General features: G+C 45.1%; 3 protein-coding genes and 1 long non-coding RNA gene across 8 annotated transcripts; 1 reads left to right on the top strand and 3 right to left on the bottom strand.

The window, feature by feature from the left end:
- Nucleotides 1-44: 44 nt before the first annotated feature.
- Nucleotides 45-8,821, bottom strand: LOC111080076 (mitogen-activated protein kinase kinase kinase 13-A). 3 transcript variants are annotated; one of them, XM_022375472.2, is made up of 8 exons: nucleotides 8,669-8,821; nucleotides 7,093-7,320; nucleotides 3,368-3,856; nucleotides 3,108-3,299; nucleotides 2,389-3,042; nucleotides 2,167-2,323; nucleotides 1,193-2,106; nucleotides 45-1,126 (listed from the first exon to the last, which is right to left on the bottom strand). In XM_022375472.2, exons 2-8 carry the CDS (start codon nucleotides 7,245-7,247, stop codon nucleotides 709-711), a joined length of 2,979 nt encoding a protein of 992 aa, XP_022231164.2. In that variant the 5' UTR covers nucleotides 7,248-7,320; nucleotides 8,669-8,821; the 3' UTR covers nucleotides 45-708. The 3 variants fall into 3 exon arrangements, with proteins under 3 accessions (XP_022231164.2, XP_041449980.1, XP_022231167.2); XM_041594046.1 differs by having other exon boundaries at nucleotides 7,093-7,409; XM_022375475.2 differs by lacking the exons at nucleotides 7,093-7,320; nucleotides 8,669-8,821 and adding an exon at nucleotides 5,280-6,025.
- LOC121404487 lies at nucleotides 4,695-9,293 on the top strand. Of its 2 annotated transcripts, none has more exons than XR_005968027.1 (3): nucleotides 4,695-4,780; nucleotides 4,926-5,713; nucleotides 8,750-9,293. It is a non-coding gene; the product is annotated as an uncharacterized LOC121404487 (long non-coding RNA). The 2 variants fall into 2 exon arrangements; XR_005968028.1 differs by lacking the exon at nucleotides 8,750-9,293 and adding an exon at nucleotides 6,623-6,913.
- Nucleotides 9,294-11,262: 1,969 nt separating this feature from the next.
- LOC111080072 (E3 ubiquitin-protein ligase RNF146-B) lies at nucleotides 11,263-14,836 on the bottom strand. Of its 2 annotated transcripts, none has more exons than XM_022375464.2 (4): nucleotides 14,482-14,836; nucleotides 14,286-14,413; nucleotides 13,642-13,795; nucleotides 11,263-12,888 (listed from the first exon to the last, which is right to left on the bottom strand). In XM_022375464.2, the coding sequence occupies exons 1-4, from the start codon at nucleotides 14,705-14,707 to the stop codon at nucleotides 12,059-12,061; spliced, it is 1,338 nt and encodes a 445-aa protein (XP_022231156.2). In that variant the 5' UTR covers nucleotides 14,708-14,836; the 3' UTR covers nucleotides 11,263-12,058. The 2 variants fall into 2 exon arrangements, with proteins under 2 accessions (XP_022231156.2, XP_022231157.2); XM_022375465.2 differs by having other exon boundaries at nucleotides 12,806-13,538.
- Nucleotides 14,837-18,658: 3,822 nt separating this feature from the next.
- Nucleotides 18,659-21,672, bottom strand: LOC111080066 (ornithine aminotransferase, mitochondrial). Its single transcript, XM_022375450.2, has 3 exons — nucleotides 21,280-21,672; nucleotides 18,988-19,802; nucleotides 18,659-18,921 (listed from the first exon to the last, which is right to left on the bottom strand). Exons 1-3 carry the CDS (start codon nucleotides 21,603-21,605, stop codon nucleotides 18,761-18,763), a joined length of 1,302 nt encoding a protein of 433 aa, XP_022231142.2. The 5' UTR covers nucleotides 21,606-21,672; the 3' UTR covers nucleotides 18,659-18,760.
- Between the last annotated feature and the right edge of the window lie 51 nt (nucleotides 21,673-21,723).

The raw sequence follows: 21,723 nt of genomic DNA on the forward strand, positions 1-21,723 counted from the left end.
TTCCCTCATTCCTTTCCTATATGTACTTGCTATCCATCTGTTTCCTATATAAGTTTATTTTTTTTTTTGTTGTTGCCTGAGGCTGATTCTATTATTTTGTTGCTTTGTAGGTTTTGTTGTTGGGTTTCGTTTTGTGGGTTCAAGCTCTTGGGATCGAAACAAAAAAAAAAACAAATAATAAACACTATGCTATGCCTAGGCCCTAGGATCTAAAATACATATACAATTAGGTAATTTTTTAAATATATTACAAAGGCAGCTCTCTCAATGGACAAATACCAACTAGCGACTAATGCGAAATTATATATATCTAAATATATTCAGCAACATAGGAAATGCATGCGATACGAAGAAAAGATTGCCCCTAACCCCGAAGGAAGGTTCTGTTTCGATTTTAGGTGTGTGTGTGAGTGTGTGGGAGCGTGCATCCCGAAGCGATCAACGCCTGCAGGAGGCGACTCCACATGCGCGCACACACACACAATCGGACATAACAAACACATACAAATAAACTATAGAGAGAGTTATAGATAGATAGATCTGGACGTGAACATAGATAATACCATTAAAAGTGGGGGGCAATTTCCCGGTTGAGTATATATGTATATAGTAGAGATAGTTGTTGCACAGACCATGCATGTACAATTGGTTATGCTTAGGAGGAGTTCCTCTCCTCTCGCTTAGGCTAGACAGACATATCGTACCAGGTTAGACCATGTTTACGGCGCCATCAGCCTCGAATGTGGGTATGGATATAATGTCGCTGCTGCGCACCGCCCCCATGGGTAGTGCGGAGCCCTTGGCTTTGGCCTGATCCAAATTGAGATCAACCTCATCATCGTCGTCGTCGCTGGAGCTACTCGAATCGTCCGCCTCCTCGGGCTCGCTGCAGCTGTTTGTTGAGGTGGATGTGTTTTGGGTTTGCTTCATGGCCGACGCTATATCCGTATTGCTCTCCAGCGTCGAGTGCTGGCTGGACGGCGAGTGACTGTACTCGGAGGTGTTCTCCTCCTCGTCGGAGACAATGACCACATTGCGTTTGTGGTGTATGGCAATCTTCTGGGACATTGGAGCCTTGTAGCTGCGACGCGGACGCATGCCACGGGCAATCGGCAGGCGACCAATGCTAAAATAAGTAATGTCACAGATAAAAATGGATCTGCGATTGGGTTTGGGTTTATTTCTCACTCACCTGCGTCTCCGCAAGGCGTACTTGCAGTCCGTCGTCTCGCCCTCCTCATCCGACCAGCTATCCTGAGCATTCGCCTCCCCGCCATTGGCATTGCCCATCGAGGGTCCATTGGCTTGTCCACTTGGATTGTCACCCTGCGGCTGCTTTCTTCGCTTGCTCTGCGTGCTGCTGCACCGACTCAGGCACGGACTGTTGCCAGCTTCCCTGCACTCCTGCAGCGGAGATCCTCCTCCTACTCCGTTGCCATTCTCAGTGTTTGAGTTTGAATTCGTGTTGGACTGAATGGAGAGGCGGTTCTCGTTAATGAACTCGATGACTTTGCGACCCAATCGATCGAGATTCTCATTGTCGCTGCAACAGTCGGTGATGTCCAGACGCTCATTGCTGTTCATCACATCGTCGTTCATCAGCTGGTCCGGACTAGAGCAGGCATCCTGGTACGTCAGCTCGCTGGTACTCAGCGAGTTGCCATTCGACGGACTAGTGGGATTCACGGACCCCACCCTGGCCTGGGCCTGCGCCTGAGCCTTGGCCATTTTCTGGACTCGCTGCAACTGCAATGGCAGCTGGCGATGATTCGGGGGTGGCACATCAATCGGCTGAGTACGTGGCAGGTCGGCGCTGGGACTTATGTCCGTCTCACTGACATCCATGGCATCCGTCTGCGTCTGTTGCTCCACCAGCTGTACCTTTCGGTTCTCCGGCTCGCTCTGGTAGCGACGATCGCGCGTCGGACTGTACTTGGGTGGTGCACCCAGAGATCCAGAGCCATTGCGTCGATGGCCGCGCTTCTTGTTCTTGTTGGCCATGCTGTTGCTGCCGCATCCGCCACCGCCAGCAATGATGTTGCCCAAATACGACTTTGGCTGACAATTACCGTCCAACTGGGCATACAGCACGCACTTGACAGGGGACTACGAGCACAAACATTACATTATTATCATTACAACGGAAATAAAAACCGATTTGCTCACCTCCGGCGTGGTCTCTGGATCTGGTGTGGTGGACGTTTGCTGCTGGATGGCGGCTGGCGGTCCGTTTAGTCGTCGGCGATAGTGTTGCATCTTCCTGAGTGTATTGCCAAGGCGTCGCGTCGGCTTATAGCCACTTCCAGGCAGCTTCCGTTCACGTCTAAAAATGTCATTCAAGAGTCAACAAAGGAGATCTTTCTATGGAGAGCAGAAGAGAGCACTTACTCGGCAATTTCCTTCTCCTTCTCCTGCAGCTGGGACATGCATTCGCTGAGCTCAAAGAACAGCTGGTTCGTCTTCTGCAGCTTATCCTCGTACACCATGCGTATGTCCTGGGCGTGTCGCCACTCGGCCGTGCGCCGCTTGATCAGATCCTGCTCGTACTTGTGTATGCTGGTGCCGTTCTGGGTGATCTCCTTCAGGTGCGAGCGCACCTCCTCCTTCCACGACTTTTGCGTCTCAAAGTACTGCTTCTCCGACTTGCGCAGCAGCTCCGGTCCGGCAATGTCCAGGTGCGAGAGTATCTGCCGGAATGAGGGACGATTCCTGGGCTTGCTCTTCCAACAGAGCTTCACCAGCAGCTTAAAGCCCTCTGGACAGGTGCTGGGAACGAGAAGCTTGAGCGAATTGTTGCCCACACCCCAGATGATGGCCGAGGAGTCGACATCCTTGTAGGGTATCTCGCAGGTGAGCATTTCCCATAGCACAACGCCATACGACCAAATGTCCACCTTCTCCGAGCAGGGCTCATTCCGTATCACCTCGGGCGCCATCCAGGCCACAGTGCCCGCGAAGCTCATCTTGGTGCTGATCTCGTTCCACTCGCGACTCGTCCCAAAGTCGCTTATCTTGACCACCTCATTTGTACTAATCAGTATGCTGAAAGAATCCCCCCACAGGATATATTAAATCAGAATCTATCTGTTGCTGGCTTGGGCACTCACTTGGGACTCTTTAAATCTCGGTGTATGATCTTGTGGGAATGCAGATACTGCATTCCCTGGGCAATTTGCTTGGCCCAGGAGACCAAGCGGGACGGCAACATGACCTGCTCCTCCTTGAGTATATTCTGCAGCGGACCGTACGGACAGAACTCCATGATGATGCAGAATACCGGCGACTGAGTGCATACTCCTCTGCAAGATGGATCAATCGGTTGTTTAGATGCAATTACACTTTACAGACTGCCGGCAGCAAAACTCACTTGAACTTGATGATGTTCTCATGGTCCAGCTTCCGCAGATGCTTGATGTCCGTCTCCTTCAGCTCCTTCACCTTCTTCACGGCCACAATCTCGTTCTTCAGCTTGCCACTGAAAACGGCGCCTTGGGCTCCACTGCCCAGCCACTCGAGGTCCGTGATGAACTCGAAGGGTATTTCCCAGTCTTCGCTCCGCTGACTCTTCACCTCGATCACGCCGCTCTTGCCGATGAACGAGAGCACAGGCTTCATGCAGCCCAGCAGCCCGTACATCCATCCTATGGGCTTGTCCGGATGCCCGAATGCCGCCGCCGCTCCGCTGACATTGTGGGGCCAGCGCTGTTGACACGTGTTCTCTGCACTGCTGTCCGTGATCTCCCCGTAGTTGGTGTGATGCTGTAGATGCGGCGGAGAGTCGAGATCGGGTGACTTGAAGGGTAGGTCAGTGGCCGCCAGTCCTAGGTGTCCGAACTCATCCTGCAGGCAGGCCATGCTGTTGAAACAAACGAAAACATCATTAAAACGGGTAAGTATACTATCAATATTTCCCTACTGTCTTCAATTCCCGCTATTTACCTATCGATATTCAACAGTTATGTTTTCAAATGCGATAAGAAAAATGACTATCTACCGAATTCTATAAATAAAAGTGATTCCCCCACTCAACTTTCCATTAACTATGTATGTATTTACCATTTATGTACCTCATACTAAAGAATTACAATGGAGGTCCATTTCATTTCCATAAAAAGAGAATGTTGCTAAGGGAAAAAAGCTAATATTCTATTATATATGTATATCTCTATATCTATTGCGTGATAATCAAACTGTTGTTTCGGGTTTAGTTTTTATGTTTAAACGCGTCGCAAATGATTTTGTATACCCTTGAAGAAGCTATTTTTATTTTGACAAGCGGTTGGCCAGACCGAAAACGCTGGATATTTGACTTTATAGAGTTGATAACCACCATTTGATCACTTTGGGATACATACATATATCTTCCATAGGAACGCCATAGCTTATTTATAGATCATACAAAAGTGTATCACAATTATATCAGAATTTTAAAATCTGACAACAGCCAAGGGTATCAAAAGTTTCGGCACTCGAAAGGCTATTGTTCACTCTCTTGTTTTCGTGTGCTGACACAGTGAACGTGCAGAAAAAAGAGCGAATAATTGATAAAAAGCCGTGCAAATAAATATTAGTGAAGCGATCGCCTCACCCCTCGGCATTATTTGAGTTCTGGAAACTGGAAACACACACACACACATACACCCAAAAGCCTTCCTGTTGCTGTGCTTGGAATTCGTGTTTGCTTTGTGGTGCGATAAGATAAGCAAACAGAGGAGTGGAGCAGACGCTGAGGGAGTAGGACGGATGGAGAGACAGAGAGTAGCGACAGCAGCAGCCGCAGGTGAAAAAAAAAAACATTTATCGCAACAACAACTACTTCAGGTGCCAACTGAGCGACGCGTAGAAAGTCCCACGGGACCGACCGACAGGCAAATCACCTGTTACACACAAACACACTCAAACAGAGATTATACCGTTCTTTGCAGATTTATTTGGTGACTGACCATGTAGTCGTCTCACTCTCGCAAGCGCACCCGCGCGCCTAACAAGTGTCAAAAACCTTTTCTGCGAGCATTGTGTTTATTTATGAATTTGTGAAAAGTATTAATTAAGTCTCGAAAGTACTATATAAGCCGCCAGCACGTTTTGACCTTTGCCTGTGACGCGTCGTAGTTCATAGAACGCGGAAATTTGGCGGCGTGCTGCGTTCCTCATTCTCGCGTCATTCGTTTCGTGTTTTGTGCTCTTTTTTGCACAGGTCAGCGCGAGTGCAACGCACATAACGGTAAATGTTGTGGCTGGCTGCAGTGTTTGGTGTGACTCAGTTTAATGCGATTTACCTCTTTTCGTTGGTTATAATCTTGTCCGGCGGCTCGTTATGGCCAAAGAATGATATATAATAGACCATGGCGAATGTGCTTTGCTTTCCTTTCCCTCTCGCCCGCACTTAATTCCAATTTCCACGGCCAATTGTGTTTGTTTTTGTAATTAGTTGTCGCGCACTAAGAATTTCATTCATTCGTACTCAACGGCGACGTCGACGGCGCTGCATTAATGCAAATTTTTACGCTTGCTTTTCGCTGGCAGCAGTTTTTTGTTTTACGCACAGAAGTGGCAGCGGATGGAGTGGCGTTACAGTAACTTTTGATTAAAAACGTTCACTCGGTTCGTGCCAAGCACAAACAGCCACCGCGCGCACACTCACACACAGACACACAGAGACTGGCCGAGTTGCTGCTATTTTTTGTCGCCAAAAAAATTAAATGACGTCAAGGTAAGTTGGTAAGAGTTTGTTGTTGGGCGTCTGTGTTAATTACAAGACCAAGCGCAGAGCGCGTAACACTTTCGTTGGCTATGTGCTGTAGTGCTGGCGGATTGTTTAAGAAACTGTAATAATTTCACGTTTTTTGCAAAAACTGCGTCACAACAACCACAACAAAAAGGAGAGGAGACGGCCACAAAAGACTTGTGAACTGATTTGGCGATAAGCAGCACACACACACACAAGCATACGCACGGGCACACATTAAGGCAGGCTCACAAAATATTTGCGACCGAACCGTCAGAAGCGATTGATTTTTGCCAACTAAATGGTGAGCGGTAGCGTTGGAGCATGGCCCCAAAGCTCCCCATTATCAGCGTAGCTTTCGGATGTTGTGCTCTCTGGCTCCAACAACTCTCGTTCTCCCTCTCTGTCGGTCCGTCTCTCATCTTTTGTTATCACGGGCATTTGTTGTTGTCAAAGTGACCAAATTCGCTAATGCCTGCAGTCGACTGCAGTCTGTCTGGCACCTTTCTATGCCGATATGCTCTCTGGGCACACTCGAAACCAGTTTTTTTTTAGCGGGGCCACATGATCCACACAGACAGGTGTTTGCATGTATGCATATACATGTGTATGTATCTATGTGGGGCTCTGTATGACAAGGAAGTTTTAGTCGCGCGTCGGCTCCTCTGCTAAAGATCGGTTTTCTTTTCTTTTTATCATTTCACCACAATTTATTATTAGCACGTGTTTGTTGGAAGCCATTACTATACCTATGTTTGGGGGTTATTTTTTTTGAACATTTCTATCTAAAATCATTGAACCTAGCCTATTCTACGGAAAACAAGGAAACTGTCTGCCAAATTTGGTATCTACAGTGCTGATTAATATCTAATTACGTTTGTTATACTCTTACAGGTGGGTAATACCCATAATGATTGTTCGGGTCAATATTTCAGTGCCCATCTGTCTGTTTGGAAAACTAGACAAAGATTAAAAAAAAACCAAAGATCTGACAATCCTGCAAATTTCTACATAAAATAGTTTAGGTTATACATACATACATACATATGTAAACAATCGATTGGCAAGGGTATCTAAAGCTTCGGCCCCCCACTTAGTACTCCATTGTTAATGTGCTTATTTGATATTGAATTAAATCAATTAAAATGTTTATGGACCGCTGATCGATCAACCTTTTGGAATATATCCGAGCGGGCGGTCAGAATCTATCTAAAGCGCGCTAGGGGTTTTTCTCAGTGTACGCTGAAGGTCGATTACCTCGAACTTGAGCACGATCTGACGGAATTTTCTTATAAAATGAATCAAAATATACATACATATTTTCAGCGTTTTTTTTTTTTTTTTGTAAATCGTGCGAAACTTACCTTCTCCGCAGGTTATCCGTCTGATCCAGCGACAGGTTGGGACTGCTGCCGTGGTGTCGCCTCCGGCCGTATAACTGCTGCCGGGAGGCAGTAGCTGCGGCGACACTGACCAAATCATCGCGACTTTTGCTCAGACTGTCGCTAAATGGTTGCATTGTCCGTTTTATAGTGTTCTGCGGACTCCTTACGACATGCTGGGGTGGTAGTTGGTGGGGGGGTGGGCTTTATCTGCGGAAGGTCAAGCGATTTGGTATCAAAGGTTTCAGAACCTCAGTGAACTCCACACACATTCACGCGCTCGCGCATTAACCTGTAATCTTTTATCAATGAACACCAAAGCACACAAAATCAATAAGAAACGACGTCAAACGGCAAAATGCGCAGGATGTGCTGTGCGTATGAGAGCGAGAGAGAAGGCTGGCGGTCAAAGTCGTTTGTTCTCTGTCGTCACAGAGCCCACGCAAATTCAAGCAAGCGAGTTGTAGTCTACCAAAAGATACCCTCTACTTAGGTTGGTTAGAAATGATTTGGTAAGAAAGATGTAATCCCAAAGATAATTTCGTTCGCATTGCCAACCGCAAAGGTAATTTGTATTAGTATTCATCCGATAAGAATTATTTTCGGTAATTCATATACCCCACAAGTTGGAAATTACGAGTAAGAAATGTTTCTTTTTCTTTTAGTCTCTGTAAACGTCTATCCAAGACAATCCTGAACAAGATTGTCTATTGTCCTCGTTTCGCCTGTTACATACGTTTACATTAACACCATATACCCTTTGCACCCTCCGAGCACCGTGCAAGCCATAAAGTCAAAGCAGCAAAGAAAGTGTGAGAGTTCGATTAAGAAGAGGGAAGAGTCGGCCACCTTTCAGTTCAATAATTACATTTGTCAATTGTACACTTAACATTCCGAATAACGTACATTTGTACATACATACATATGTACATATATATACGGGTGTTTCTTTCACTTTCAAAGTGCAGTCTGAGCTATTTTTATGATGTCTTTAAAAGGCAAATTGCACAAAAGAACACACTTGCACATACAAACTCCATCGCGTATTTGTATGTGCATACGTATGCATGTGTACATGTGTAAATCCACTTCTTCTGCTTTTTGCCTTTGCAGTGCTTTTGGTGCTGGTTCTTGGTTTGTCGTGTGTTTTTTTTTAACTTGGCTAAAGCTAGAACATAACACCAGTACACTTTTTTCTCTATTTCTGTACTCCTCTCCGACTCTCTCGCACACACACACACACATGGCGCACACCCACACACGGACACACGTTGGAAACCTTACGCCCCGGCCCCCCCCTCGTCCCCTCTCTAACTCAACCGGTACCCACTTAGGTTTTCTCGCGTCCTTGCGGGCCCGTGCCTCCGCAACGGCAAAAGGGCTGGGCCAGTGCAGCGCAGCTTTGTGCTGTTGCTGCTTCCTCTTCTTCGTTTTGTTCCCCTCTTTCAGAGAAAATCAATATACAATTTTTTTTTTTTATTTGCACATTTTCACAGTTTTGCACAAGTCTTCAGGCGATTTTCCGCATGAAAATTGTATTCTTGATGCATTTGCTTACATTTATTGGGTATTTGTGGGCAATTTTAATTGATTTTTGCTTGAAATAAAACAATTAAAGACTGGTTTCTGGTCTCCCCAGTTGCGCTTTAGATAACGAAACGGAGAACGCGTTATTCCGACCCAACCGTCCGCACCAAAGGTAGATACAAATCAACTACAAAAAAACTGGCCGAAGCTGGCTTTAGGCCGAAACCGAGACCGCCACGGAGAGAGAGCAAAGCGAGCGCACAGCACCACAAAAATTGGTATGTACCGCCGTGTGCTAAGCCGATTTCCTCCCTCGAAACCAGTTTGGAGCGCAGGTTGCACTGCGCATGTGTGTGCCCGGAGAGACAGAGCGCGAGAGAGAGAGAGAGATGCCATGAAGAAGAGAGCCATGGCCAACCACCGAAGCAGCAGTTGCAAGGTACTCCACCACTCCCGGCTGTCTGTTGTTGGTATTGGTATTGGGAAACTGGAGCTGGCTCCAAAAAGCTCCGGGATCCAAACATGTCCGATCATGTTTACAGGCCTAAAAGCTTATGCAGCTGCGGGAAGCTTTTGGCCTCAGTACGAGAAATGATAAACAAAACGCGACAGAGACCGATGATAGTGATTCGAATTCGAGATAGTAGATGATAGCTCACAAATAAAAAGTAAGACGCCATAGAACGGCATCATAACAAGTACATATGCGCCACCCTTTAAGGCTCGATGTGCAGGGGTGATGTATTCCATACCCCTGGCGATCCGATCTACTATATCCATCGCTTTTAACACCGCAATCTCTGCGACTATAAGAGCAGCAGACATCAAATTTGGGATCTAGCCTTAATATCCCATTGTCTACTTATCAACAAAAAATCATCAGGATTGAATTGGAGCTTTACACAATAGTGGTCCGAATACGAAAGCAATTCATTCAGTTTACATATTTATGACATTTTTCCAGCGACAGTTTCATTTAAACGTTTTTAGGAATATCATACCATACCATTTCATTATACATATGTTTCTGCTGGCTGATAAGCGTCATGCTGTCATCAAAGTGTTGAAGCGAACGGAAATCTGGGCGATCCCCTCCCTTATAGTGCACAACAGGTAGAAAGAACATGAGAACATAATGCAGCAGCAGGTAGCATAATTTCTATGTAAACAAAGATGACTCATGCGGAGAGTCCAAGGGAAGACAGTCTGTCCGCACTGCGGACCATATTTGTGGAACAGAAACGATCCCATGGCCTGTTCCCCCACCCGTTCCCTTGTTAGAGCAACAACGCCTAGACCCCCCCTCTGTAGAGGTACATATAACCATCTTGTTGGTTCAAAAAAGAGCACCACAAACAACAGGTCCAGTAATTTGTTATGCCGCCTGCGTGCCTTTCAGGCATTTTCATTTGGTCCATTGCGCATGAGTCATTGGGCTAAGGTATTTGTAGACGGACGGGGTCCAGTCCAGGGTTTGCAGGGGTACCATGGTTCCAGGTCCCATTCCCGTCAATCAGTGCCACAAAAAGGAAAGGGAAGGGAATTTCGTTGCCTTTATCGAGTGTCGGTTGGAGTGGGGGATCATGATTTAAAGATGCTATCTAAAAACGATCGTTCTTTTCCACTTAATTGATATACGTTCTATAGATAGAAGAATATGATGCTGCCTTTGTGTTTGTTCTATGTATTTTATGCCCCGATAATATGTAAACAATAATCGTATATGTTAGGTAAGTACACTTGACTGAATACTACTTGTAGTTCCATCTTTCTTTATTCGTTTCTCTCGTTCCAAACATAAACCACATTCAAAATGTCTTAGGATCTAAACAATATCATCTTTGCTTTTCTTTAACATTTATATTTGATGTAAATGTAACTGTTTCACAGGATTTATCTTTCATTAAGCCATTTCTTTCTCTTCAACGTCCCTCGCTGTGTGGGGGGGAGTCACAATCTTTTAAATACTGAATGCATTAGTTAGATTAGAATATATAAATTCAAAATATGATGCGAACAAAATGCTACGTGCTGTTCAGAATGCGTCTGTCTGCCAGGCATTTCCGGTGTGTTTGTTGTTTTTCTTCTTGTCATACCATTTTGTTATTGTTGAAAAGCTAATTGTTTATTAAGTACGTATTGTAGTTTTGTTGTTGTTTTTTTTTCTTTTAGAGCTGTCACCAGTTGTTTGGGAAATAATATCATTTAGAGACTAAATTCTATAAATGTCATGCAAATGATATCAGTTTAAAGGTGAGGATTGAAGATTGGTGGTGGCGAAAGCGTTATCAGTATATCCTTATAGAAGGATGCGAAAGTAAGAGATTTGTTTGGTAATGAAATAGCATTCGAAATTCGATGGTGTTGCCATTTCCTGGATGATCATTAACAGATAATAATAATTGTTTTCTTGATATTACCGGGAATTGGTGGGGGGGTGGTTCGATGTCGGGATCAAGATACGATTTCAGTAGAGCTTTAGGTATATCGTAGATATTAGGGAAGCAACGAATACACATTTCGCTGTTAGAAGTAATGGCGGGGTACAAATCGTAAACGAATCTATAAAACAGTAGTCACAAAATTGAGATTATTAATACCGCGGGAATAGTAATAGACATTGCATTACTATACTATGTAGGTTCTTGTAGGTTCAGGAATATTACATCTGTAACCTCTTGTCAGATTGAATTTTTCATGGTTTTAATGATAACTTAATGCATAATCATTAGAACTAAGTCTCACAGAAATTGTTGTTTGTTTAACGCACTTAAAGTCGACTTATTATAGCTTGGGGAAACTCTTTCCAAGAATCTCACACATTGTCCCCAAATCGATACTCTCACGTACATATGTATATATTGTCGTTCTCACTGCTAACATTCTTGGTGGTTATTTCATTCTATCCGCTCGACAAAGTACAAGTAATTTATATTGAACTCTTTACGGGATAATATTTAGTTGTATTTACAGCGGAATGCTATGGTTTTATCGCGGATTATGCGTGATTGGGAAGTACATACTGTGTGTGTGTGGGTGTGTTTGGCATTAAATGTTTTTTAAGTATGTGTAAATTAGTTTGGTTTTGGCATACGGAATCAATTTCGGATCAGATACTTCCTTCCCAATCCACGCATTAAACTATTCATATTTTGATATAACATCTGATTGAAAGGAATAAATGTATATGCATTTGTTTTGTGTGATGTGTAGTTTACCCTGTAGACATATTCTGTTCTGTTCTGCTCTCCATATATATATATATATATATATTTATATATACTCAGGTACGCGCTGCATTTCTCTAGTTAACATTCCCTTCAGTTTTTTTTTTAGTGAAATCTGCTACAAGGAACATTTCTTTTCTTTAAGTGTGAGTGGGGCAAGGGGGAATATAATGTGTACTTTTGTGTGTGATTGTTTAGAGTCCCTCGTGTTTGCTGTTTGGCTGCGTCTCGCTCGCCTCCGAATGCCTTGGTTCCAACTCCACCAGAGTATCATTCTGTTCCTGCTCGTTCTCATCATCATCATCAGCATCATCCTCGTCACTGGAGTCCACAAAGGTGTGCATGGTGAGGGCCTGGAAATCGTTCAAGGCCTGCTCGAAGAGTTCAATGGTGTGCTGGTTGCTGGCTATCACCTGCTGGGTGTTCAACAGGTCCTCGGTGGCGCTGAACAGGAGATCTTGAATGGAGCTGGAGTGTGAGGAGGCAAGCGAGCGCGATGTACCTGCACCTGCACCTGCTCCTGGTGCTGCTGTTGCTGCTGTGTCTGAGTCCTGTGGATTGTTTGACATGATTTGCTCACCGCTGCTGCTGCTGGGATCCTCGCTGATGTTGCTAGCCGCCAGTCCACGTGTCAGCTCATCTGCATGGGCCAGCGTTGAGCCAATGATGTCGCTGGCAATCCGAATGGCAGCGTCTGTGGCGGCAATTGTGGATATAAAACTGGAGGCAGCTGCTGCTGCTGTGTTGTTGGTCGTCGGTGGGTTAGGTGCTGGTCGGCTGAACACAGTATCGCTGGTCACCTGATTGCCTTCGATTCGGAGACCGGCCACTCCCTTCTTGGGTATGGTGGCCAGATCCCTTTTCACGCGACGGCAACGGGTCGGCTCGTTCTGACGCTGCTGCACAAGCTGCTCCAGATCGACCACGTAGACATAGCCGGCCACGAGTATGGAGCAGGATTTTTCGCCCTTCTTGAAGGCCTCCTCAATGTCCTGGCTGGTGCGGTCATCGTATTGCCACCAACCTGAAGTTACATTTGGTCTTTAAATCACAGTTTGGTTTCGTGTTTCTTTGGGATTGGATGTGGGTGAAGGGATGAGGAATGGTATGTGGCATTAATTATCCGGGGTGGTGTGTGTGTGGGGCGGTGTTAGTTTGAAGCGGCAGGCTTGGTAAGCCCGGCCACGCCTTTATAGTCGCAAGGTGGTGGCTCCACGGAATTGCGTCGTTGAATGGCTCTATGTTTGTCGGGTCTGGTCAGACGATACTGACGCATTCCGCTAAAGTCGATGAGATAGTTGTTTCCGCAAATCAATTGGATCATCCGGCTGGGATGCGGATCAACTGCGACACTGTCCTCACTCTCACTGCTGCTCCCATCTGTGTCCATCGCCAGCTCGCCAACGCGCCCCACCTCGTGTCTCAGATAGTAATCGTACCAGAATATAATATTATGGATATTCCGCACAGCAGGGGAATAATGCGCTTGTGGAGCAACCCCATCGTCTCCTTCCATTGGCGGTAGTTCTGGAAACGGCAATACCCCACGGCTGTTTATTAATGGTGGCAGCGGTGGTATCTGGTCATCGGGATTATCCTTCTTGTGGGCCTCGTATTTCTTAAAGCCCTCTTCGATCTCTCCGTTGGTTCGCTTATCGTAGGCCCACCAGCCTTCTAAATTGGTGGTGATTGGTGAGTGTTTTTTTGTTTTTTGGTCTGGGTTATGGGAAATGCGGGGGTGCCCGACACCGACAGAAGTTAGAACTGCTACACTTACCGTTGCGACCCTCGTAGTACCATTGATAGCCATCCTCGGTGGCGCGGGTAACGCAAATGTCCTCGATGCCATTCACCAGCGTGGGATGATCCAGAAATTCGGAGGGGATTTCGCGACGGCACATGGCGCAACGACGATTCTTATACGCAACGCCCTGCAAAAACAACGAGACAAGGAGTAGTTTTTTGTTAGATAAATGCTGGTCCTAACCCCTCCACCTAAGACACTGCCAGCGGATGCAGTTACCAGTCCCCAGCTTGTGAACTGGAAAATGCATTCAAGTGCTAATTGAAATACTTGTCCAAGGCCCAAACTGGTTGCGAATTGGTCGGGGGGACCGACAAAATTTTTGAAATTTGAAATTGGACAAGTTTTCAGCCGGAAGCCAATCCAATCGGAACATGTATGTATCTGTGCTGTGCTGGCCACATCGAATGCTAATCAATCGAACAGCCGCCTGCCGTCTCAGCAGCAGCAGGCACCAAAGGGTTCAGAACAGCCTTGAACCTGCTGCCTACGTGCTCCACAATACTCGCCAGCCAAAAGCGAATATTTAAAACTTAATTTGACGACGCGCTGCGCATAGGCAATTGGCGGAGAGGCTTCCGCATTTCGTGCGCGGGGAGGGGGACTACACTACGCACCTTAATACACAAGAAGCAAAAGATGTGGCCGCAGGGGAGACGGGCTGGATGGATGCAAGTCTGTAGGCAGATGGCGCACTCCAAGGCCGCGGCCCCTGTGCTGGATGCACCATCCAAAGCGGGGGGACCTACAGAAAAAAAGACATACTGCGGGTAAAGACACGATTGATGGCTGCCTGGGATGGCCAGGGCTCACCTGCTTCCCCGTTGGTGGTGGCCTTGGCAGAGGCTCCTGTCTGAGGAGCAGCGCCAACAATGCCATTGGCGTCACGGGCTGCTGCAGCAGCCGAGGTGGACGGCATGTCGCCGCTGAGATCAATGCTAACTATGGGCAGCACAGTGGTCCCCATGTATTGAATATCCTCGTCGTCGTCGTCAGCCATAACGATGGAGTTATTTGTGTCCGCCTTTTGATTCGACATTTCGCGACCAATTACAATTTAGTTAACAATACAGCAAAACGAAGGCGACGCCTCGGACGTCAGTTTTCGTTTCTTTTCTTCCCAACAACAAAAAAATGTTATTTTTTGCTGCCTTGTTGTTTATTAGTGATGGCCACCTGTCGATAAAATATACCATCAGACCCTCATAAATATACCAAAATATACCTTACAATTTCAAAATATACCGTAATTATACCGAGGAAAATCGATTTAATATCGTAGCTAGGTGGCAGCATTGCCGTCTATCGATACTTTTGGCAGTGCTGCAAAATGCTGTGCGTCACAAAAATTTTGGCGGCAATATTTGAATTAAAATTAAATTAAATAACATTTTTATATATGTATGCTCGACTTAATTAGGCTTTACGTATTCCATTGGGTTGCATTGCTCGTGTGGCTCCCACATTGATAATGCTTTATTAAATTCAACAAAAAACCAATTAAAATTATGTGCTTCATTTCATGCAACACATTTTTCCACTGTGTGTGTCCCGAGTGACATCTTTCCCATATCCACCCACCCAACCACCCACCTGTCGAAGGGGCATTTAACTTCATAAAAATTGACCGCCCTTGCCCAGAGGAGCGCTCGGAGCATCACGCACTTTTTAATATGCAGTCAGCACGCCGAGAAAGTCACCAAAAAAAGTGAAACACAATAACGGTCAGATGCAGTCGCAGGCCAGGACTCATTACATAAAAATCAATTTTTGGTTTATTTTTCTTTTCGCCGTGCATGTCATTTTTTGTCAATTACACACATACACACACACACACAGGCACACAGTCGTCAGGCAGTAGACAGACATTCAGACGGCAGGACGCAGGACTCTGCAGGGGCAATTGCCTAATTGCGCGACAGACAAACGCGTTGTGAAGTCAACTGCCGACGAGTTTTGTAAATTACTGTCGTTCTGCTGTCCTTTCGGGCTGTTTAATGCACGTGTCCCTGCAGCGCGTTGGGGCGTTTTAAAAATGTGTTGCCTGCCCAGGGACCCCCCCTGCTATAGCCCTGCTACGACGTGATTTGCTTGTGGGAATAACACTCGCACTCGCACTCGTAGTCGTAGTCGTATGAGTGTTTTAAAATGAAAAAAAAAATAGTACTAAGTCTCAACTCCGACTAAATGATACCCACTAAGGCAACCCCAGTGTTATATGGGTATAAAAATGTATATATCCCAAATCCTGGCTAGCCCTATTATGATTATGATTATTCAATAGCTATATAAAGCTCATAGTCCCTGTAATCCAGCAGTAACAGTGTCTGTCACAATTATCACCACGCGTTGAATCTACCCATTAGGAACCACAATACTGGGTATAGAACACACACTATTTAGTATGCATGACAACTCCTTCAACTCTCGTACACTCAACCCTTTATTTTTGTGCTCGTTTCTGCACTTGTTGTTTTGTAATTGTTCTATGAGTGGTACAATTGAATTTTTATGCCCAGCAAACCATCAAAAGGGACATCAGAGGCACAAGAAAATACTGTGATGGCCTCTTCAGGGCGCTCCATGGTGCTTCATGGCGCTCCATGGCGCTTCATTGCTTTGTGGCCACAAAGAGAAACCCATAAAAAAAGGAGGAAAAACCTCAAATCTTAATGTAATTATCAAGCCAGAAAATATAACCGTTTATAGCGGTAGACGCCTCAAGATTATTAACACAAAAGAGGGCTGGCAATGGCAATGGTCGTCATAAGCATAAAAATATTGCCCAATTCTGCCCACCCTCTTACGCTCTGTTTTTTTTTTTTTCTTTTTACCCCCAAAAAGGGCGAACAAAAAATAGGATAGAATTTTCTTTGCACCCTCTTTGTAATAAGCTACTTTTGCATCTTTTCTACTCGTATTGCTCTTTATTTTATCATTTGCTGTGGCTTGGTCTGTCCCCTGCCCCGTGCTGTACTTCCCTTAAACATTTTATTATCGCTCTTTTTTTTTGCTGCGCCTCGGTAAATCCCCTTAATCAACGAAAATTGTCTGTTCACACATGTCAGCATGGCAGAGAGGAGTTGAGTTTATCGCGCCTAAAGCTCTAATAAATTTACGAGACAAATTTCGCACGATTTTCCTATTAAAATGTTGATTTTTCCATAAGCATATATCGAACAATATATCGCCTGCCATGTGTTCCCTTGATTGACAAATTTAAAGTCGGTTAGAAATTCTAGAAAAAATATACTTTATGCCGAGATTGTGCCTTGAGTGTCCTCCGCCTTGATGCAGCCAATGGATTCCTGTCAAAGTTTGCTCGGAAATGTGTCAATGCCTCTAATCAGTGAACTACTTTCCTTGCAGTGACCTTCCTTTTAGCAGCAGCGTTGGGGGAAACTCCCCTGAAATTCCGCCCCGTTTGTGGCTCTTTTTTAATTAAAATATAAAAACGGTGGCGGAGAACGTGCCGCGGTCGTTAGGCAATAAACTTGGACACCGCGCATCCTGCCGAGGACAATTACAAGGCGGAAAATGTCGCAACATTTTCCATCCTTATCGCTGGGTTTCTGGGTGCTTTAAGCACAAGAATTCCGGGGCCGCGACATAAAGGCAAACGAATTAACGACATTGTAATGCTTATCTGAGAGAGAAAGGTTCTGGTCCTGCTCCTGGGATATCCTTTCGCCATTGAACAAAAATGTGGGGGACAAAAATCTCTTGATTTTTTAATTTTAACGCTTTATTTAATTATGTGCAGACGAGACATCTTCAAGTTTTGCTAATAAAATGCTTAAGGAGTGCCGTGCCGTGTCCCGTCTGCCCCTTGCTTCTGCCTCTGCCTCTGCGCCATAAAGCCCAAAAAAAAATGGGCTAAAAATTGCATTTTTTCCCCAAATACTTTCGCTCCCTCTCTCTCTCTCGTTTCTTGCTTTTTTTTTTAATAAAGACATCAACAGATGGGCAGCGATAAAAAGCCAAAGATTATGGGCTGGACAAAAGGGGACAGGGACAGCGTACGAACTACAAAGGAGCATGTGCTTGGGCCTGGACTTGGTCCTGGGCCAAGTGTCGTGTGGCTTTTGGCTTTTCACACCCCCCCACACCAAAAAAAAAAAGAAAAAGGAGAAAAAATAGCAACAAGAAAAAGGCAAAGAAAAAACACAGGCAACAGTTTCAGTTCCATTCAGATTCAGATTCAGAAGTGGAAATGGACAAAAGGCCAGACACTGGAGATTTAGTTTTTTTTTTCTAGCTGTGACCTCCGACCCCTTGCTGTGTGAGTTTCTTATGTCCCTTTTTTATGTGCTTAAAGATAAGATTTTTCCCATTGGCATTTTTGGCGTAATGTAAAAACTTTTAATTAGCTGGCCAAGAGAGAAGTAGGAACCGGACCTGTCTCCTGCTCTAGATTTTCACCTTCTCCGGATTTCCCTACAATTGCTTTTCAATTTGGTGTTCTACAAATTTCCCACAAATGAAAATCAAAATCAAAATAAAAATCAAATAAAAATCGCATTGTTGTTTCCTTTAGCCATTCCTTTGCCTTGAAGGGGGGGATGCTTATGGCCTAATTATAGCCATCGTTTGGCAATGCTTGACACCTGTTGTTGGTGTTCCATTCTGTTGCCTGTTCCCTGCATTCCATCCTTGTCCCTGAGCTCTGATTTAAATCTTTAAAATCAATATGCCAAGTGAGAAGAAGCCCAGGCCAAACAGATGCGACAGCTCCTAGGTAAACATGGCCAAGAAGGCAGCTTCAGCAGAGAGAAGAGGGGAGTGTGACTGTGACATCCTTGACAGGTGTGAAAATGGGGGGCGGCATTTGAAGTTGACTTCCCATCGCCCTCGGGCAACAGACAGTTGGGCAAATTGAAATGGTTTAGATTACATTTGACATTTATAAGCGGATTTTGCCATTCGATTGGGGATTGGGAAGGAGAAAGATTTCCGACTGAGGAATCTAAAAAGAAGAAGAAGGATCAGCTATGGCTATAACAGATGTGTATTTTAATTCAGACTTCACATGAAAAACCTTAACAAAAACTAGCTTAAAACTAGGCGATCTATGCGATCTTTGCCCATGTATCTACATGGATAGAATGGTCTTCTTGATGATGTCAATGCTCTCGAGCATCTGTGCCTCATTGATGACCAGAGGTGGGGCAAAGCGAATGATGTCCCCGTGCGTGGGCTTGGCCAGGAGACCGTTTTCCTTGAGCTTGAGGCACACGTTCCAGGCATCGTATTCTGTTCAGCGGCAAAGCCAGAGATTAGCTGGAGCGGCCGATTAATAAGGGGCTAAAAAATACTCACTCTGATTGATGACAATGGCATTGAGCAGTCCCTTGCCACGGACCACAGAGACCACATCCTTGGGCAGCTGTCCCAGTTCGCTGCGCAGAAGTTCGCCCATTTTGTAGGCATTCTCGGCCAGATTCTCCTCGCGCAGCACCTCCAGGGCGGCCATGGCCACACGACAGCCAAGGGGATTGCCACCATAGGTGGAGCCATGCTCGCCGGGCTTGATGCAGAGCATCACCTGATCGTTGCAGAGCACCGCGGAGACGGGATACATGCCGCCGGACAGTGCCTTGCCCAGGATGAGGATATCCGGCTGCACATCCTCGTAGTTGACGGCCAGCATGCGTCCGGTGCGGGCTAGCCCGGTCTGCACCTCGTCTGCGATCCAGAGGACATTGTGCTTGCTGCACAGCTCACGGACCTTCTTCAGGTAGCCATCGGTGGGCACCACCACGCCAGCCTCGCCCTGGATGGGCTCCACCATGAAGGCGCACACATTCGGATCCTTGAGGGCCTCCTCGAGGGCCGTGGTATTATCGTAGTCGATCAGCTCGAAGCCCGGCATGAAGGGACCGAATCCCTCGTAGCTGATGGGGTCATTCGAGGCGGACACCGCCGACAGGGTGCGGCCCCAGAAGTTGTTTCTGGCAAAGATGATCTTGGCCTGGTTCTTGGGTATCTTCTTCTGCTCGTAGCCCCATTTGCGGGCCAGCTTGCAGGCCGTCTCGCCGCCCTCCACTCCGGTGTTCATGGGCAGAACTTTGTCGTAGCCAAAGAACTTGGTCACAAATTCCTCGTACTCGCCCAGGACATCCGAATAGAAGGCTCTGGGGGGTGGACAGAAAAATGTATCAAGATTAACACTGCACTCACAGAAAAATGGCAGAGTAAATGGAAACACCCTATATTTAAAATAAATATTCGGATTTTAAACTAAAACATAATGAAATTAAATGGAGTGTAATTATGAAAATATTTAATCCAAATATTAAATATATTTATTTTACAACTTAAATGTATTTATTTTAAATATTAAATATATTTATTTTAAATATTTAATATATTTATTTTCAATATTAAATATATTTATTTTCAATATTAAAAATATATTTATTTTATATATTAAACAATTTTAAATGCCTTAAACATTTTTCGATGTAAAATTATAAATATGTTAGTTATTTTTTTCTTTGGGTGTGCGTGCCCCAGATAAGCGCCCCAAAATTGCCTTTCTAAATTCTAAATTTAGAAATCACAAAACAACAAAATTAAAAAGCTAAAACAAGTCATTGATCAGGTTTTCTTATCAATGTTTTTACTGGCGACTTTATGGCCTCATTCAACCCAACAATCTGCCCCTGGCAACCCAAAGTGAAACCAACCAAAACCGGCAAGAGCCGTCCAAGTCAAATCAGTTAGGAACTCGAGTGCAATAGAATAATTCAATAAATTTTAATTCTGACAAATCAGCCATCAAACATTCAGTTGAGTGTGAATTTATATGAGCATTTGAAACTGATTAGATTCCAATGTGCGATATCAGTTATTAAACTGCGTTTCATAGGGTTTCAATAAACTAAAAAATAGTTTTAAATTAGGAAGTAAACACAAACTAAATGGTTCGCAATCATTAGATGAGGAAAAAGGTTAGCAATAGAGAGACTTTTCATCTATTAATAGCTCGGAAGCGAGTTTATTTGGAGTGCAGTAAAAACAAGTAATCTAATCTCATCTAGACACATAAACAACTCAAGTATTAACCCTAAAGACAGGGTATTTTTAAGGGCAACTTCAACTGCAGTCTGTGGATGGTGTTCCTTGATCTAAGAGGAATGCAGATCGATTCTTACTATGATAATCGCTGCTGTTTCTGACCCAGTACTGTCTGCAGAACAAAGAAGAAATCCTGCAAATTCTTAATCGGATATTTCTGTTTCTTTAAACCTTCTAAGTTTGCTTGGAAACAGTCAGACGAAAAAGGCCACTCGACATGTCTGTGGATCACTTGAAAGTAATCTAAAACCTATGGAACTCTAAAGAACACACAGAAAGAGAGAACTTCGAGAAACAAAATGTCTCTCCCACCAATTGAACCAAGGTCACACTCGGATATTGCTCTCGCGTATCTCTTTACTTATATTTTATCAAAAAATATACATACTCGTGTGTAGATAAAGCTTCATGGAGCCGATAAGCTTTTCGAGCGCTAGGGGGGCACGTCTTTTTGTTGTTTGTCGATACGATAATGAATGAAATGATATTATTTTCATGTTTATAGTTTATTCAACTCAATGATACACTTACCTGGAGGTCAGAGCCAGCTTGGAGGCCTGTTCCGTGAGTGCCTTGACAATTTTGGGATGGCTGTGGCCCTGATTGACGGCGGAGTAGGCGCTCAGATAATCAAAGTAGCGTTTACCCTCCACATCCCACACAAAGATGCCCTCGCCCTTGGTCAGGGCCACTGGCAGTGGATGGTAATTGTGGGCGCCGTATTTCTGCTCCCGGGCAAAGACTGCCTCGGATGCAGACTGGGATCCGGTGGATGTGGTGGTCTCCTTGGGTGCCGTCTTCTGGGCCAGGCAGCTCAGGCGGGTGGCAATGCCGCGTGTGGAAAGCTTGGAGAACATTGTGAACGGATCGGTAACGTGGGGGTCTGATACTTCCACTCGCAAAATTCGAACTGAAACTGGGCTGGCTATAGGCGGCAGCTTTTTATACTGCGCATAGGGAGAGGCCAAAGCGAGG

This window comes from Drosophila obscura, unplaced genomic scaffold (genome assembly GCF_018151105.1).
Source record: "Drosophila obscura isolate BZ-5 IFL unplaced genomic scaffold, ASM1815110v1 contig_208, whole genome shotgun sequence".
NCBI classification, from domain to species: domain Eukaryota; kingdom Metazoa; phylum Arthropoda; class Insecta; order Diptera; family Drosophilidae; genus Drosophila; species Drosophila obscura.

What these genes read in the sequence shown, in the direction of transcription:
- LOC111080076 (XM_022375472.2), bottom strand. Translation starts at nt 7,247, where the DNA reads ATGCAACCATTTAGCGACAGTCTGAGCAAAAGTCGCGATGATTTGGTC. An exon ending in AAGGAGAAGGAAATTGCCGA is followed by an intron (nt 2,324 to 2,388) that starts GTAAGTGCTCTC and finishes TGACATTTTTAG; the next exon opens with ACGTGAACGGAAGCTGCCTG. An exon ending in ATCCAGAGACCACGCCGGAG is followed by an intron (nt 2,107 to 2,166) that starts GTGAGCAAATCG and finishes TTGTGCTCGTAG; the next exon opens with TCCCCTGTCAAGTGCGTGCT.
- LOC111080072 (XM_022375464.2), bottom strand. Translation starts at nt 14,707, where the DNA reads ATGTCGAATCAAAAGGCGGACACAAATAACTCCATCGTTATGGCTGAC. An exon ending in CACCACCAACGGGGAAGCAG is followed by an intron (nt 14,414 to 14,481) that starts GTGAGCCCTGGC and finishes TTTTTTCTGTAG; the next exon opens with GTCCCCCCGCTTTGGATGGT. An exon ending in GTACTACGAGGGTCGCAACG is followed by an intron (nt 12,889 to 13,641) that starts GTAAGTGTAGCA and finishes ATGTAACTTCAG; the next exon opens with GTTGGTGGCAATACGATGAC.
- LOC111080066 (XM_022375450.2), bottom strand. Translation starts at nt 21,605, where the DNA reads ATGTTCTCCAAGCTTTCCACACGCGGCATTGCCACCCGCCTGAGCTGC. An exon ending in AAGCTGGCTCTGACCTCCAG is followed by an intron (nt 19,803 to 21,279) that starts GTAAGTGTATCA and finishes TCCACCCCCCAG; the next exon opens with AGCCTTCTATTCGGATGTCC. An exon ending in TGCCATTGTCATCAATCAGA is followed by an intron (nt 18,922 to 18,987) that starts GTGAGTATTTTT and finishes GCCGCTGAACAG; the next exon opens with AATACGATGCCTGGAACGTG.